The following is a 14,837-nucleotide window of genomic DNA, read 5'->3' on the forward strand; positions in this document are numbered from 1 at the left end:
AAATAAAATATGGACAAATAAAGTTAACAGTACAAGCGTTAGGTAACATTGTAAAAAAAATAGTACTCCTTTAAATACACATATCTGATATTCTTTAACAGACAATGCAAGAAAAGCCAACTACATGCACCTAACTACTCTTTACATAATGATATTCAAAGCATAAAAACTCGGGTTTAATTCCCATTTCACTGAGAATTCTCAGGCTCAAAAAGTTAAAAAGAGGCATAGGCTAAGCAACACAGCTTATTTTTAGGGCAGCCCAAAACTAATTTGATAAAGGGTTTATAATAGTAATCTCAAAGTCCTCAATTCAAAATATTCTTTTCAGGGACACCTGGATGGCTGAGTCAGTTAAGCATCTAACTCTTGATTTCGGCTCAAGTCATGACCTCAGGGTCATGGGATTGAGTACCACATCAGGCTCCATGCTCAGGGAGCAGTCAGTTTGAGATTCTCTCCCTTTCCCTCTGCCTCTGTCCCCGCTCCTCATGCATACATTGTCTCTCTAAAATAAATAAATAAATCTTTTAAAAAAAAACTCTTTCAAAAACATTTACTTGTCTCTATAATTTACAAAAAAACAATTTTCACCTAATGCTAGGAAAGAAAAAGAATCAGTGGCTGATCTGAGCAGATTAAATTATTATGTAAATAAAATTATAATAAATATGAAAACATATACACCTAAGACATTAGTACTAACGATGATGAAAAACTCAAACGGATAAAAAATAGCCTTAGCAAATAAATCACATTGGAGGAAATTCTAGGTCTATGCTATTTAAGATAATGTTGCCAGAACTACATTTTAGAATATGCTACAAGTCTGCCTTATCAGACCTTTAAACACTGGCAACAGGGGAACCTGGGTGGCTTAGTTGTTGAGGTCATGATCCCAGGATCCTGGGATCGAGCCCTACATTGGGCTCCCTGCTCAGTGGGAAGCCTGCTTCTCCCTCTCCCACTTCCCTGTTTATATTCCTTCTCTCACTGCTGTCAAATAAATAAATAAAATCTTTAAAGAAAGAAAGAATAAACACTGGTAACAGAATCCAAAAATGTCACCAGAGCTAATACATCAACAGTATAAAGTCAGTGATGCTAGTTAGGCTTCAGAGTTGTAATCAAGAATGAATAAATTGGAAAAAGAGGCTGAATGGGAATAAGAAAAATGTAAGCAGAATGATGTCCAGCTTTTTATAAATCAGAGTGAATCAAGAAGTACCATATAGTACAGACTGTGTTTCCTGTAAGTATAAACTAGATATTTGGAAATATATTTATGTATTACCTAATATTTAGCAACTGACCAAAGGCTAATCTTCAAGAAAAAAAAAGTTTGATAATAAATTGCTGTATTTTCCCCCAAAAAAGTTATTAGTTAATTTTTCTACCTTTGGTCCTGAAACTGGGTGGATGGTATTTTTGGCAGATATAGGATGAGGAAAGGTATTTTGGAATGCAAATGCAGAGGAGACAGGATAACCAATCCCACAAGTTGGGTAAGGAAGTCTACCATCAACCTAAAAATAAAAACATAAAAAGGTTAAGGATGAGATTTTTTGTTGTTGTAATACTTAAAAGCAGTATCTTAGAGGCCAATTTTATCATGACACTATGAAACTCTGCTTTATTATAATAGCATGAGGCTAGGATACCTTTAAGTTTTCTAAAGAATGGCTGTACAAGCTTAGCAAAATAAGCCACTGGACCGGTCTTTGAACTGAGTTTAAACAACAACCTCTCTGAACCATCCTGGTTCTCTATAGGTCTTCCATTCCTGAAAAGGGGGAATGGAGGTAGGGTGGAGTCATAGATCAATAAGCCAATCAGACATAAAATAAAAATAATTTTCAACCAGAATGAGAACAAGATACATGTGCTTAAATAGATTAATTCAGACCATAATTTGTTTTGCCATTAAATATTCAATATGGCGGCAACACCATTAACCAATGTCACGTAAAGACTAAAAGAGAACAACCGAAACACAAACCTTAAGAAACAATTGTATACATCACTGGCTGCAAGACAAAAAACATCTACACAGCTATTTATCATAAGTCATGAAGGGTAAGCCTGTCAAGTTTTTCAAGTTTGTAATTCAGTACTGGGCACTTCTTTTCACACCTTTTCCCAATTTAGCAAAATATATTCCTTTTTTTAAACATCAAGTACAATCTGATTTACTAGTATAGATTTAAAATTCAATTAGATATGTGCATTTTAAATCCTCTTCCAATGTTCTCCAATCAAAAGCTACCAGAAACATATCTATAGGTATACAAGGTGGGTTTATTGCTCCTTACAAACAACGGAGACTGCATATCGTGGGATACATAGTAAGGATGTGGCAGTACATAGGTGTTAAATGGGACTAATATGTTAGATGGTTTAAGAGAGTTTAATGAAGTGTAGCTTTGTTGTGAGTCAGATGCTATCTGGAAATGAGGATAATTTTATGACTGATCATCTGAAATAAATGTTATTAGGTAAGTCGGGAGGAATGTATTAAGGCCAAAACTGTAATTGGTAAAGAAGGAAGAGTCAATCATGTTAGCCAGGAGAGGAGGATGTTGCCCATTCTACGGTTTAGCAATTTTCATTTTTTAAAATTGTGTTCAGATATTATGAGGTGGTCTTGTTCTTGTCTTGATCTGTCACAGTCACAGAGTGGCCTTGCCTGATGTTGATATTCTGTGAAATTATTTATGTTCAAGAGAAGAGCCCCAAGACCTAGTTGTGAGTCAGGCCAGCTCTCCTAGCAACACCAGAGCCTTGCTCCCAGATGTAAAGAGCTGCTGTTCTTTTTCTCTTCTCTAATTTCTTGCAAGGAGAAAGCAAAAGACCTGGTCTTAAGAGCTAGAAAGCTTAGATATCGTAACTAATTCCTTCTAGAATCTAGAGCTGACAGGCTGATAAAAGGACATTTCTCTCTCTTTTCTTTTTCAAATAAAGTTCAGTTTATGCTGCTGCTTTTTTTTTTTTTTGATTTGGCAATTTTTTAAAATTTAATTTAAGTGTAACAGATTTCATTATGCACCACATCCAGTGCTCCATGCAATATGTGCCCTCCATAATACCCACCAGCAGGCTCCCCCAACCTCCCACCCCCCCCTTCAAACCCCTCAGACTGTTTTCCAGAGTCCATAGTCTCTCATGGTTCATCTCCCCTCCAATTGCCCTCAACTCCCTTCTCCTCTCCATCTCCCCATGTCCTCCATGTTACATCTTATGCTCCAAATAAGTGAAAACATATGATAGTTGACTCTCTCTGCTTGACTTATTTCACTCAGCATGAGTTTATGCTTCTTGTATCATAGTTTCAAACTTAAGCCCAAACTCTGTTCTTCCTTCTTAAGGCCCCCAAAGTACTCCCTTCTTCAGAACATTTGGCATTACTTTGGTTATTACTGAATGATTTTTATATCCAACTAAACTTTAAAAATAAGTGTGCCCTTGAAATACAGCCTCTTTTTTAAGAGCAAGTATACCTGTATGTCCCACTTCCAAGTGGAACTTAACCTTTACCTCAGTGCTAACAGTTATAGGACTCTAGCCATATTTGTACCAACACCTGAAGACATGAAGACTTCCTCACAGTCTGGAATATTTTAGTTTTAGGTAATTTACTAAGACCACTCAAGTCTTAATTTAAAACATACCACATTTGAGTTAGGAGAAATCCCACTTCTGATTATGTTGCTGCTAGAATGTACAGGTGGAGTGGCAGAAGGTCCCAATCCATCTTGCTTTCTCACTAGCTGATTTTCATTTAGTTCTTTATTTAACCATGTGATTACTTAAATAAAAGAACAAAACAAGGTAAAGAATTTCGAGTAATTTTTCTAATAACTTCAAACATCTAAAAATCATTGAGATTTTTAAAATTTCAAGTCTTTAAAACTATATCACAGGAGAATATAGGTTCACCTCAATTTTTGCCATTAAAGACTCTTATTTTAGCAACTGCCACAGAGAATTCCTTATTCTATTACTATCAGAAGCATACATTTCTGCTTGTCAAGGATTTCTTTGAAGGCTTTCTTTTTTAGAATATCTTACAGTTTATTTGAAGTTCACACTCTTGTCTGATAGCTAATACAAAAACCAAAAATATGTTAAAGGCTTAATCTTACACTTTAGTTTCAAATAATTACGTTATTACTATTAGATAAATACAGTAATTAAAATAAAGTAATAAAGAAGTTTGGTGAAGAATTTAAATTATAGTCAATATTTTCAACACTTAATTTTGGGTTACTGACACATGTAATATGGCTTTCTTTATAATGATAACAGGTTTACAGGGCAGCTGATATACAGGATATTATAGCAAAGACATCAAAACAATATATTTAAAATAAATTTTTTGGATGTAGCAATATCTTTTTTTTTAATTTTATTTATTTATTTGACAGAGAGAGAGAGATCACAAGTAGATAGAGCAGCAGGCAGAGAGAAAGCGGGAAGCAGGCTCCCCGATGAGCAGAGAGCCCAATGTGGGACTCGATCCCTGGACCCTGAGATCATGACCTGAGCGGAAGGCAGAGGCTTAACCCACTGAGCCACCCAGGTGCCCCGGATGTAGCAATATCTTGATTTACCTAGACTTCTATGAATTCAAATACAATTTTCAGAGTAAGAACACAATTACAAACCTCATTTACATAAAAACATAAAATACTTACATTTTTCATTATTTTTTAGAAGCTGTTTGCTTTCTTCAAGCTTTTGAACGGTAGCTTCTAACTGTTCTTGTAATTTGCACACCTGAAATGTCAATCCTCATAAGTATAATAAGGGCTAAATAAAAATTGAACAAATGTATTTCTATTAATTAATTACTATTAACTACTATTAAAAAGAAAAAGTTAATTATAGCTCACCTGTGTAACACTATACATATATACACATATACTGTACATGTATATGAATACTGAAGGTATCTGAGCCATGATAACCAACTTTTCAAACTGAAGTAAGTTAACCTCTGTTGAAGCTAGTCATGTTCTTTTTGGGGGGAGAAAAGCTAAAGCTCTTTTCTAATATAATAAAGTAGAAATTTTAAAAGTATGTCTGAGAAAATGTTATACTTTGCAAATAGTCACACGTGCAAAAATATAAAATATTCACTACCTCTTGCTCTTTAATTCGGAGAGACTGTCCAACATCTTGTAATTCTTTTTGTTCCTTTTGTAATTTGTCTTCCTTCTCAGCCAAAAGCTTCTCTTGCTGAATAGTTACTGTATTCTTCAGTTTCAATTTACCCATTAAAGTTTTCAGATCCCCCTGTAGCTTCTTGATAATTTCATTTGCCTGTAAAAGAGCTTCATGTATATATCTCTCTCTCTACTTCACCCAAGAAAACTTAATATTCTATTATTTTTTAAAAAACAAACCTTAAGAAGTTCCGCTGATAAGGATTTTATCGTAGCTTCAAGTTTTCCTAGTTGTACCTGATTTTTCTCACCATTCTCTTCTAAAGCCACCTGATAAATATTTTTTAAAACATGAATAATTAATAGGATGTTTGTGTTTAAGAAAAGCATCACTTGTAAATGTGATCACCAATTTGTTTAAAAAATGTTTAAATAGACCTTTTGTTCCTGGATTGTATCAAATGCTTCTTTTGTTCTTAAAACAAGTTGGTCCTTATCCTTGATTTCCTGTTCTAAAACAGCCACTTTTGTTTGTAACTGATTAATATGCTTTTCTTTCTCGTGGCATTCTGCGTCTAGTGTAGAATTCTCTCTTCGCAAAGAGAGGACTTCTTGCTTAGCCCGCTGGAGCTCCTACAGGAAGAAAAAAAATGATGCAGTATGAAAAAGAAAAGTTGGCTGCTGCTCTGGTTATTTATAATTAAGAGGTTTAAAAAAATTTTTTAAGAAAGTAATAAAGTTCTAGTAACTTTAAAAAAAAAAACAAATCACTCTAAAAGTGTATGTACCTTGTAGACTTGAAATATAATTGTAAGATACACTTATATCTAGTTCAATGACAATAAGGAAAATAATCCTGATTTATGAATAAATTACTACAACTTTTAAAAACTAGTAATAAGGATTTTCTGGTATCTCAAAATTTAACTTTAAAAAAACCACTTAGGTAATAAATGCCCATTATAATAGATCTCAAAAACATAAATAAAAGCCCTATCATTCTAACATGTAGGCAGTGGTTCTCAGGCTAGGATGCATATTGAAATCACCTAGAGAGCTTTAAAATCCTACCGATGCCTGGTACCATCCCCAAGAGAGCCTTATTTATAAGTTAGCATGCGGTATGGCCCAGGAGCTAGAATGTTTAAGAGCTCTGCAATGGACAAAGGTGACAACCATGATCCACAGTTAATATTTTGCTCTGTTTATACACACCAATTTCTTTTTTTTTTTTTTAAGATTTTATTTATTTATTCGACAGAGAGAGATCACAAGTAGGCAGAGAGGCAGGCAGAGAGAGAGAGGAGGAAGCAGGCTCCACACCAAGGAGAGAGCCTGATGCGGGGCTCGATCCCAGAACCCCGGGATCATGACCTGAGCAGAAGGCAGAGGCTTTAACCCTCTGAGCCACCCAGGCGCCCCTATACACACCAATTTCTTAAAAAGTTTTATAATCAACCTTCTTTATATATTACAAATATCTTTCCATGTCAACAAATATGTTAACACTTCTCGATTTCCTCTTGGTTCACTCTTTACAACAAAACCAAGTAAATATAATTGTTAATTAAAAACAGATTTTTTAAAAAAATTTACAACAGATCACTTTATAATCAGGTAATACCAACAAAATACTGCCAGTATACAAAAATCCAGGATATAGTATTCCAAGATAACTTTCATTTTTAATAAAACTTTACAAAATAATATTATAGTAATATGCCATAGTAGTTGTAGAAGCAAACCCTGCTATCACACAGACTTGAATACAAATCAGGGTACTCTGGTGTAATCTTGGGAATTACTTAACCTCCCTAAATCTCAGTTCCCTCATTTGTAAAACAGAAATAATAATCACTTCATCTTCATAAAAACCTTAATGCAAATTGCTTAGCATAATGCCTGGCACACAGTAAATAAAAAATGGCAGCAATTATACTCAGGGAACTAATGCTTAAAAGATAAATTTAACATGATTAGGTAATAATACTCAGAAGTTTAAAAAAAAAGTCCCCAGTGCAACAACACGGATGTAGCTAGAGAGTATAATGCTAAGTGAAGTCAGTCAGAGATAGACAAATACCATATAATTTCACTCATACATGGAATTTAAAAAACAAATGAGCAAAGGGAATAAAAAAGAGATAGCCAAGAAACAGACTCCTTTTGGTTTTTTTAATTTTTTTTTTTTTAATTTATTAGAGAGAAAGAGAGCACAAGCAGGCAGGGGGAGGGGCAGAGGGAGAGGGAGAAAAGCAGACTCCCCACTGAGCAGAAAACCAAATGCCAGACTCAATCCCAGGACCCTGAGATCATGACCTAAACCAAAAGTAGATGCTTAACTGAGCCACCCAGGGGCCCCAAGAAACAGACTCTTAACTATTAAAAACAAACTGATGGTTACCAAGGGGAGGTGGCAGGGGGGATGGGTGAAATAGGTGATGGGGATAAGGAATGTAGTTGTTGTGATGAGCACTGGGTGATGTATAGAAGTGTTGAATCACTATATTGTAGTGAAGCTAGTAGTTGACTATACAATAACTAAAATTTTTTTTTAATTCCCAGGACTCATAATTTTCAAGTCTTATGCAAATATTGGAAGAAATATTTTGATTAGATTATATAATACCCATATAAGAGAGCACACTGTTTATAAAGTAGCCAATTTCAGGCCTAAGATAAAAGAAGTCATATAGCATTATAATGACTATCCAATGTACTCGGAAGGCTACAATATTTTACAAACTACTATGAAGGGTAAAGGGAGCAGGGACAATACAGTGAAGGGAACAGGGAGGATACACTAAAAACACCTATTGAGGGGGCACCTGGGTGGCTCAGTGGGTTAAAGCCTCTGCCTTCGGCTCAGGTCATGATCCCAGGGTCCTGGGATCGAGCCCCGCATCAGGCTCTCTGCTCAGCAGGGAGCCTGCTTCCTCCTCTCTCTCTGCCTGCCTCTCTGCCTACTTGTGATCTCTGTCTGTCAAATAAATAAAATCTAAAAAAAAAAAAAACACCTACTGGGGCAGAATACTGAGAATCTGAACATAAAATCAGTCAAGCTTTAGAGTTTCCTAAGCACAAGAGACTGGTGAAATGGAGTGGGAAGTTTCATCAGCTTGAGCAACACTGGTGATGTTTGTATTTAAATATGATGGACTTAACAAAATCTGCATTTTCTGATTAATTCATGATAATAATGTATAATGCTAGGAAGGAATCTATCATCAGGGCCAAACCATCAAGATTTTCAAAATGTCTCTGTTGCCTGAAAGAACAAGGGAATACTAAAGACAAGCAAATAAGAGGATTCCAATCCTTGCTCTTCCACTTACTATGTGACCTTAGACAAGTTACTTAACCTCTCTGTGCCTTAGCTCATCATCTGCAAAATGGGAATAATAGTACCTTCTTTAAAAACATTGTTATAAGAATTAAATGGGTTAATATATGTAAAGCAATTAAACAGCACCTGTCACATAGCATGTGTTCAGTATACCTTAGTTATTATCATTACTAATATCATTGTTATTAGACACAACTTCATATCGTTGTCTGACATGTTAAGTAGGCTGAATGAACCAGTCCTGTCAAGACTGAATATGTTGAGCTACAGACAGTGTGAAAATCAAAAGTACACTGAAAAATCTAAAGGCAGTGTCAATGAAGTGCTCCTCAAGACCGTAAGTAAAAATATCCAAGTTTACCTCAGTTCTGTTCTGAATTATCCCCTTTCATCAGATTTTAGATTCTCAAGCTTTTTTTTTGCAACATCTGATTACCCTAATACCACCAAGACAACCTTGAAAAGCATCAGAAGTATTACACAAGTAATAAGGTCACCAAATTAAAATGTTATTTTAAATTGGGGGTAGAGGGAAACAAACCCAAAGTTCAATACCTCTTCAACACCAGACAGTTTTGTTTTAAGTTCTCTGATGGTAGAGTCTCCTTTATATTTCCTTTCGGTTAGGTCTTTATTAGCTGTTTCTAACTCAGATAATTTGTTTTGTAGTTGCTGGATGTTTCGTTGATGGAGGATTTCTAAATCTTTTTTCTGTTGTTCATGCTGCTGTTGGTAATGGACCTGTGCCTATTATATAATAAAAATATAGTACCAAAATTCAAAACAACAACAAAAAAACAAAACAAATAAAATACAGGAAGATTTGAAGAAAAATTAATCTTAGTTATTCTTCGATGTGATTATAACATTTCCCTGTTTTAAAGAGGATCTATTTTCAATTATGGATTTCATGAAGAAGAAAGGTCAACAAAGGCAAATTTACCATTATGATTTTGTCCTTAATTCTTGCTTCTGTAAAACCCTCATATATTTAGAAGGACAGTCTTCAAGTTAAGGGAGGAATCATATATGATTAGGTTAAAAAACTGCAAAATAGTATAGTGTAAACCTATTTGTGTTTAAAAAAAAATGAGCAGGTACATAGGGAATTTCCAGTATTCATTTTAAATACAATTATATTATTTCAGTTTTTTACAACAATGTATATTTTTAATAACAAAAAACTCTAAAATTTTAAAATTAACAAGGTATTATTCATTAGTTCAGTCTTACATTTAGTAGCAACATTTAACCAAGATAAAATTTGAATGTGGTTATAACTATGTAATCTCTGGTGCCTGTTTGAATCATACCACTTGTCTGTTTACCATTTCTGTTGATGAACACTATCAAATCCTAAGTACTTTTCAAACATAAAGTGTATTTTTTGGATTATGAAAGTGATACATACCCTTAAATGCACAAAGAAAATTACAAATAACCAATAATCTCATCCAGGGAGTCACTTTAAGTATTTATTTTGGGAATATATATTGCTAATATATTTATATTAATATCACCCATACACATACAATATACATTAAGTTTAACTAACATATTTTAAGTTTAAGACCAAACCACTGATACAACTTAAGCGTACTTTTTATTTCTTGGCATTTGTACCTTTTCTTTTTGTTTGAAGATTTTATTTTAGAGATAGAGCCCAGAGGAGAAACAGAGGTAGAGGGACAAGCAGACTCTGAGCTGAATGCAGAGCCTGATACAGGGCTCAATCTCATGACCTTGAGATCATGACTTGAGCCAAAATCAAGAGTCAGACGCTCAACATACTGAGCCATCCAGATACCCTGCATTTGTACCTTTTCAGAGCATTAAAAAAACTCTATAAACACTTTAATAGCTGTACAATATTCCATTCTATGGATATATTATAATTCATTTAAACCCTGCATTACTATGGATAGGGACTCTCCAATTTTTCACAATTAGAAATAAATCTATGATTGCTTTTGTACACAGACATACATCCAAAATTCAGATTATTTATGATCAATTATAGGTCAAAAAATGTAAACAGGGATACCTGGGTGGCTCAGTAGGTTTATGTCATGTTGGGTGTGGAGCCTAGTTAAAAAGAAAAAAAACAAAAAACAAAAAAATAAACAAATATAAAATGTGATGTAAGTTGCAAAATTACATTCCAAAAAAGTACCTATTCAAAAATTCTTAAAACAACAGGGGAGTGTCTCCCTCACACAATACTTGGAATTTTATATATATTATATATAGAAGTATGTGTGTGTGTATAATATATACATAGAATTTTACATAACTACTTTAAAATTCTCTCATATTTTGAAAAATGGGAGGGAGAAGGCAATAAAAGAGAGAAAAACAGAAAAAGTTCAGAAAAGACTGAAAATGAAGGTGGGAAGAAAACCCTGAAGGAACAATCAAGAAGAATAAAGAGTAAACTGGGAAAGATGCTAATGTAACTGTTGAAGAAGGTAATTAAACACACTGAAGGCAATAAAGGCAACAAAAATAAAGGACTGGTTTTATTCCAGTGATATCAGAATTTTGGAGTTTTTGTTTAAAAACAAAAAAAGGAAAGGAAGTGTGAGGGACACAACTACAACATGTACATTTTCTACTTTGTTCACTGCAGGTAATTCTGATACACACTAAAATATTAAAATCACCACCTATAGAGCACCTGGGTGGCTCAGTCGGTTAAGTATCTGACTCTTGATTTCAGCTCAGGCCATGATCTCAGGGTCATGAAATTGAGCCCTGAATCAGGCTCTGCACTGGGCACGGAGCCTGCTTAAGATTCTCTCTCCTCGGGACGCCTGGGTGGCTCAGTGGGTTAAGCCGCTGCCTTCGGCTCAGGTCATGATCCCAGGGTCCTGGGATCGAGCCCCGCATCGGGTTCTCTGCTCGGCCGGGAGCCTGCTTCTTTCTCTCTCTCTCTCTCTGCCTGCCTCTCTGCCTGCTTCTGATCTCTCTCTGTCAAATAAATAAATAAAATCTTTAAAAAAAAAAAAAAAAAAAAAGATTCTCTCTCCTCTTCCTCTGCCCTTCCCAGTACCAAACCCTCCCCACACACCAGCTATCCCTCCAAACAAACAAACAAACAAAATCCATTATCATTTATTATATTAAAGTGGAAAAATTACATGATCATTTGATTAAATCCCTCAAAATCACTTCATCTAACTTAGCACTCTTTGGATTAACTCTCAAGACCCAGAACAAAAGACAACTTTCTCAGATGCAGAGCGAACATCATTCTTGAAGATGAGATACTTTGGGGTGCCTGGGTGGCTCAATGGGTTAAGCCTCTGCCTTCGGCTCAGGTCATAGTCTCAGGGTCCTGGGATCGAGCCCCGCACTGGGATCTCTGCTCAGCAGGAAGCCTACTTCCCCCTCTCTCTCTCTAACTGTCTCTCTGCCTACTTGTGATCTCCCTCTGTCAAATAAATAAATAAAATCTTAAAAAAAAAAAGAGGAGATATTTTATTTATCAAAAAAAGAATAGAATGAGGAAAGGATCCACTACTATTTAGCATTTTTCTATACAAGAAAAAAAGAAATTAATTTTTAAAAAATTACCATTTTTATACATTATATATCTACCTGAAAAACCTAAGACAATCTATCAGAATTGATATATATAATGTACAATTAATGAATATGACATTAATGCACAACAGCATCAATCAGAAAGTTATCATGTGGTGGGACATACTCCAATTTATAGAGCAAAAAACTGTAAAATCTCTTAGGCAAAAAAATTTAGTAAGAACTGTAAAAAAAAATAAAAAGAAGAAAAGGAACAAAGAAATAAAACAGAGGGAAATAAAAGGCAAACTATAAGCTTGTTTTAAATAAGACCTGAATAAAAGAAAAGATATTTCTAACCCGCTTCTGGGTTAGAAAATCCCAAAAGATATTAGTTCTCCCCAACACTCCAAAACAAGCTCAAATATACAAAGGAATTTAGAATATATTAAAGGTTGCATTTTTAAATCAGTAGAATATATGGTATTAGAACAAATGACTGACTTGATATCAAAAAATACCTATCTCATATTGTACTCCACAAAAATATACTTCAGATTAAAAGTTAAATATATCTGACAAAGAACTCATGTCCAGATCAGACAAATCCGTAAGTAAAATACTAATAGTCTAATTTAAAAATGGGCTAGGAGCACCACAACTCAGTTGGTTAAGCATCTCCCTTTGCTTCAGGTCATGACAGGGTCTTGGGATGAAGCCCCACATTGGGCTCCGGACTCAGCGTGGAGTCTGCTTTTTTCTGTCTCTGCTACTCCCCCAGGTTGTGTTCTCTCTCTCTCATGCTTGCTCACTCTCCCCTTCTCTCTCTTAAATAAATTTTTAAAAATCTTTAAAAATAAACAAAAATAAAAATGGGCTAAAGAGGCAAATAGGCAAGAGAATTCTTGAACTTCCTAGGAGAATATCCAGGTGGTCAAGATGCATATGAAAATGTGTGCATTATTATCATACACCCTCAGAATGGCAGTGTAAACTGGTATTCCACTTTAAAACAAAGACTTATCAACAACAGCCAAACTGTGGTAAGAGAGCAAATATCCACCAAATGATCAATGTATAAAGAAAATGTGGCATATATACACAATGAAATATTACTCAGTCACCAAAAAGAATAAAACCTTGCCACTTGCAATGTGGGCGGAGCTAGAGTGTATTACGTTAAAAGTAAAGTAAGTCAGTCAGAGAAAGACAAATACCATATGATTTCATTCATACGTGCAATTTACTAACAAAACAGATGAACATAGGGGAAGGGAGCAGAAAAGAGAGAAGGAAGCATACCATAAGAGACTCCTAATGATAGAGAACAAACTGAGAGTTGATGGAGGGAGGTGGGTGGGAGACGGACTAAGTGGGTGATGGGTATTAAGGAGGACACTTCTTATGATGAGTACTGAGTTTTATATGTATATGATAAATCCCTAAATTCTACTCCTGAAACCAATATTGTATTATATGTTAACTAACTTGAATGTAAATAAAAATTTGAAAAAGAAAAAAAAAAGAAATAAAATGAAGACTATAACAAGAGACAAAGACACTGTATAATTTATTAAGGAGTGAATCCAACAAGAAGATATGAAAATTGTAGATAATTACATACCCAACATATATTTTATTATGCACCCAACATACTTGGGGAGCACCCAAACACATAAAGCAGCTAACAACAAACATAAAGTGTTGGTGAAGATGTGGAGAAAAACGAACCTTCTTGAACCTCATGTAAACTGGTGCAGCTGCTGCAGAACAGTATGGAGGTCCCTCAAAAAAATTAAAAATAGAAGGGTACCTGGGTGATTCAGTCAATTACGCATCTGCTTTTGGATCAGATCATGATCCTAGAGTCCTAGGATTGAGACCCACATCCGGGCTCCTAGCAGGGAGTCTGCTTCTCCCTCTCTATGCTGCTCTTCCTGCTCATTCTCTCTCACACACGCTCTCAAATAAATAAATAAATAAATCTTTAAAAATATTTTTTAAAATAGAACTACCTATAAGGGCTCCTGACTGGCTCGGTCAGAAGAGCATGTGACTCTTGATCTCAGGGTTGTGGGTTCGAGCCCCAGATTGGGTATAGAGATTACTAAAGAAAATAAAGGTTAAAAAAAAAAACCTGCCCTACGATCCAGTAATCACACCACTGTGTATTTACCCAAAGAACACAAAAACACTAATTCAAAAGGATATATGCACTCCTATGTTTACTGAAGCATTACCTACAATAGCCAAATTGTGGAAGCAGCCCAAGCATCTCCCAACAGATGGATGACGATGATGTGGGGTGTTTGTGTTTGTGTGTGTGTGTGTTCCATTAGATACAAATATATATATATAAAACAGAACACTGTTCAGCCACAAAAAAAAAAAAATGAAATCTTCCCATTTGTAACAAGATGGATGGAGCCAGAGTACAATGTTAAGCAAAATAAGTCAATCAGAGAAAGACAAATATCATACGATTCCACCCATATGTAGAATTTCAGAAAAAAAGGCAATGGACAAAGGAAAAAAAGACAAACCAAAAAAGAGACTCAAAATTACAGAGAACAAACTGATGGTTATTTAAGCAGGGGTGTGGGGTGGAGGGAATAGGTAAAACAGGAGATGGAGATTAAAGAGTACACTTATGATGAACACTGAGTAATGTATATTATTGTTGAATTACTGTATTGTAAACCTGAAACTAATATAACACTGTATGTTAACAATACTGGAATTAAAATTAAAAACTTAATAAAGATGAAAAAAAAGAATAGGGGGAAATAAATACTGTCATA

The 14,837-nt window shown here is 34.8% G+C and overlaps 1 protein-coding gene across 3 annotated transcripts in view; it reads right to left on the reverse strand.

Annotated features, from left to right (window-relative positions):
- Positions 1–14,837, reverse strand: part of SASS6 (SAS-6 centriolar assembly protein) — a 42,959-nt gene that overhangs the window by 16,461 nt on the left and 11,661 nt on the right. For all 3 annotated transcript variants that reach the window (XM_082686492.1, XM_082686491.1, XM_082686490.1), the window contains exons 8-14: positions 9,067–9,258; positions 5,604–5,798; positions 5,406–5,495; positions 5,143–5,322; positions 4,695–4,776; positions 3,669–3,805; positions 1,398–1,526 (exon numbers count right to left, since the gene is read on the reverse strand). In XM_082686492.1, coding sequence (XP_082542618.1) covers positions 1,398–1,526; positions 3,669–3,805; positions 4,695–4,776; positions 5,143–5,322; positions 5,406–5,495; positions 5,604–5,798; positions 9,067–9,258 — 1,005 coding nt within the window. The remainder of the gene's footprint in view (positions 1–1,397; positions 1,527–3,668; positions 3,806–4,694; positions 4,777–5,142; positions 5,323–5,405; positions 5,496–5,603; positions 5,799–9,066; positions 9,259–14,837) is intronic.

Source organism: Mustela nivalis, assembly GCF_964662115.1.
Source record: "Mustela nivalis genome assembly, chromosome: 10".
Classification (NCBI taxonomy): domain Eukaryota; kingdom Metazoa; phylum Chordata; class Mammalia; order Carnivora; family Mustelidae; genus Mustela; species Mustela nivalis.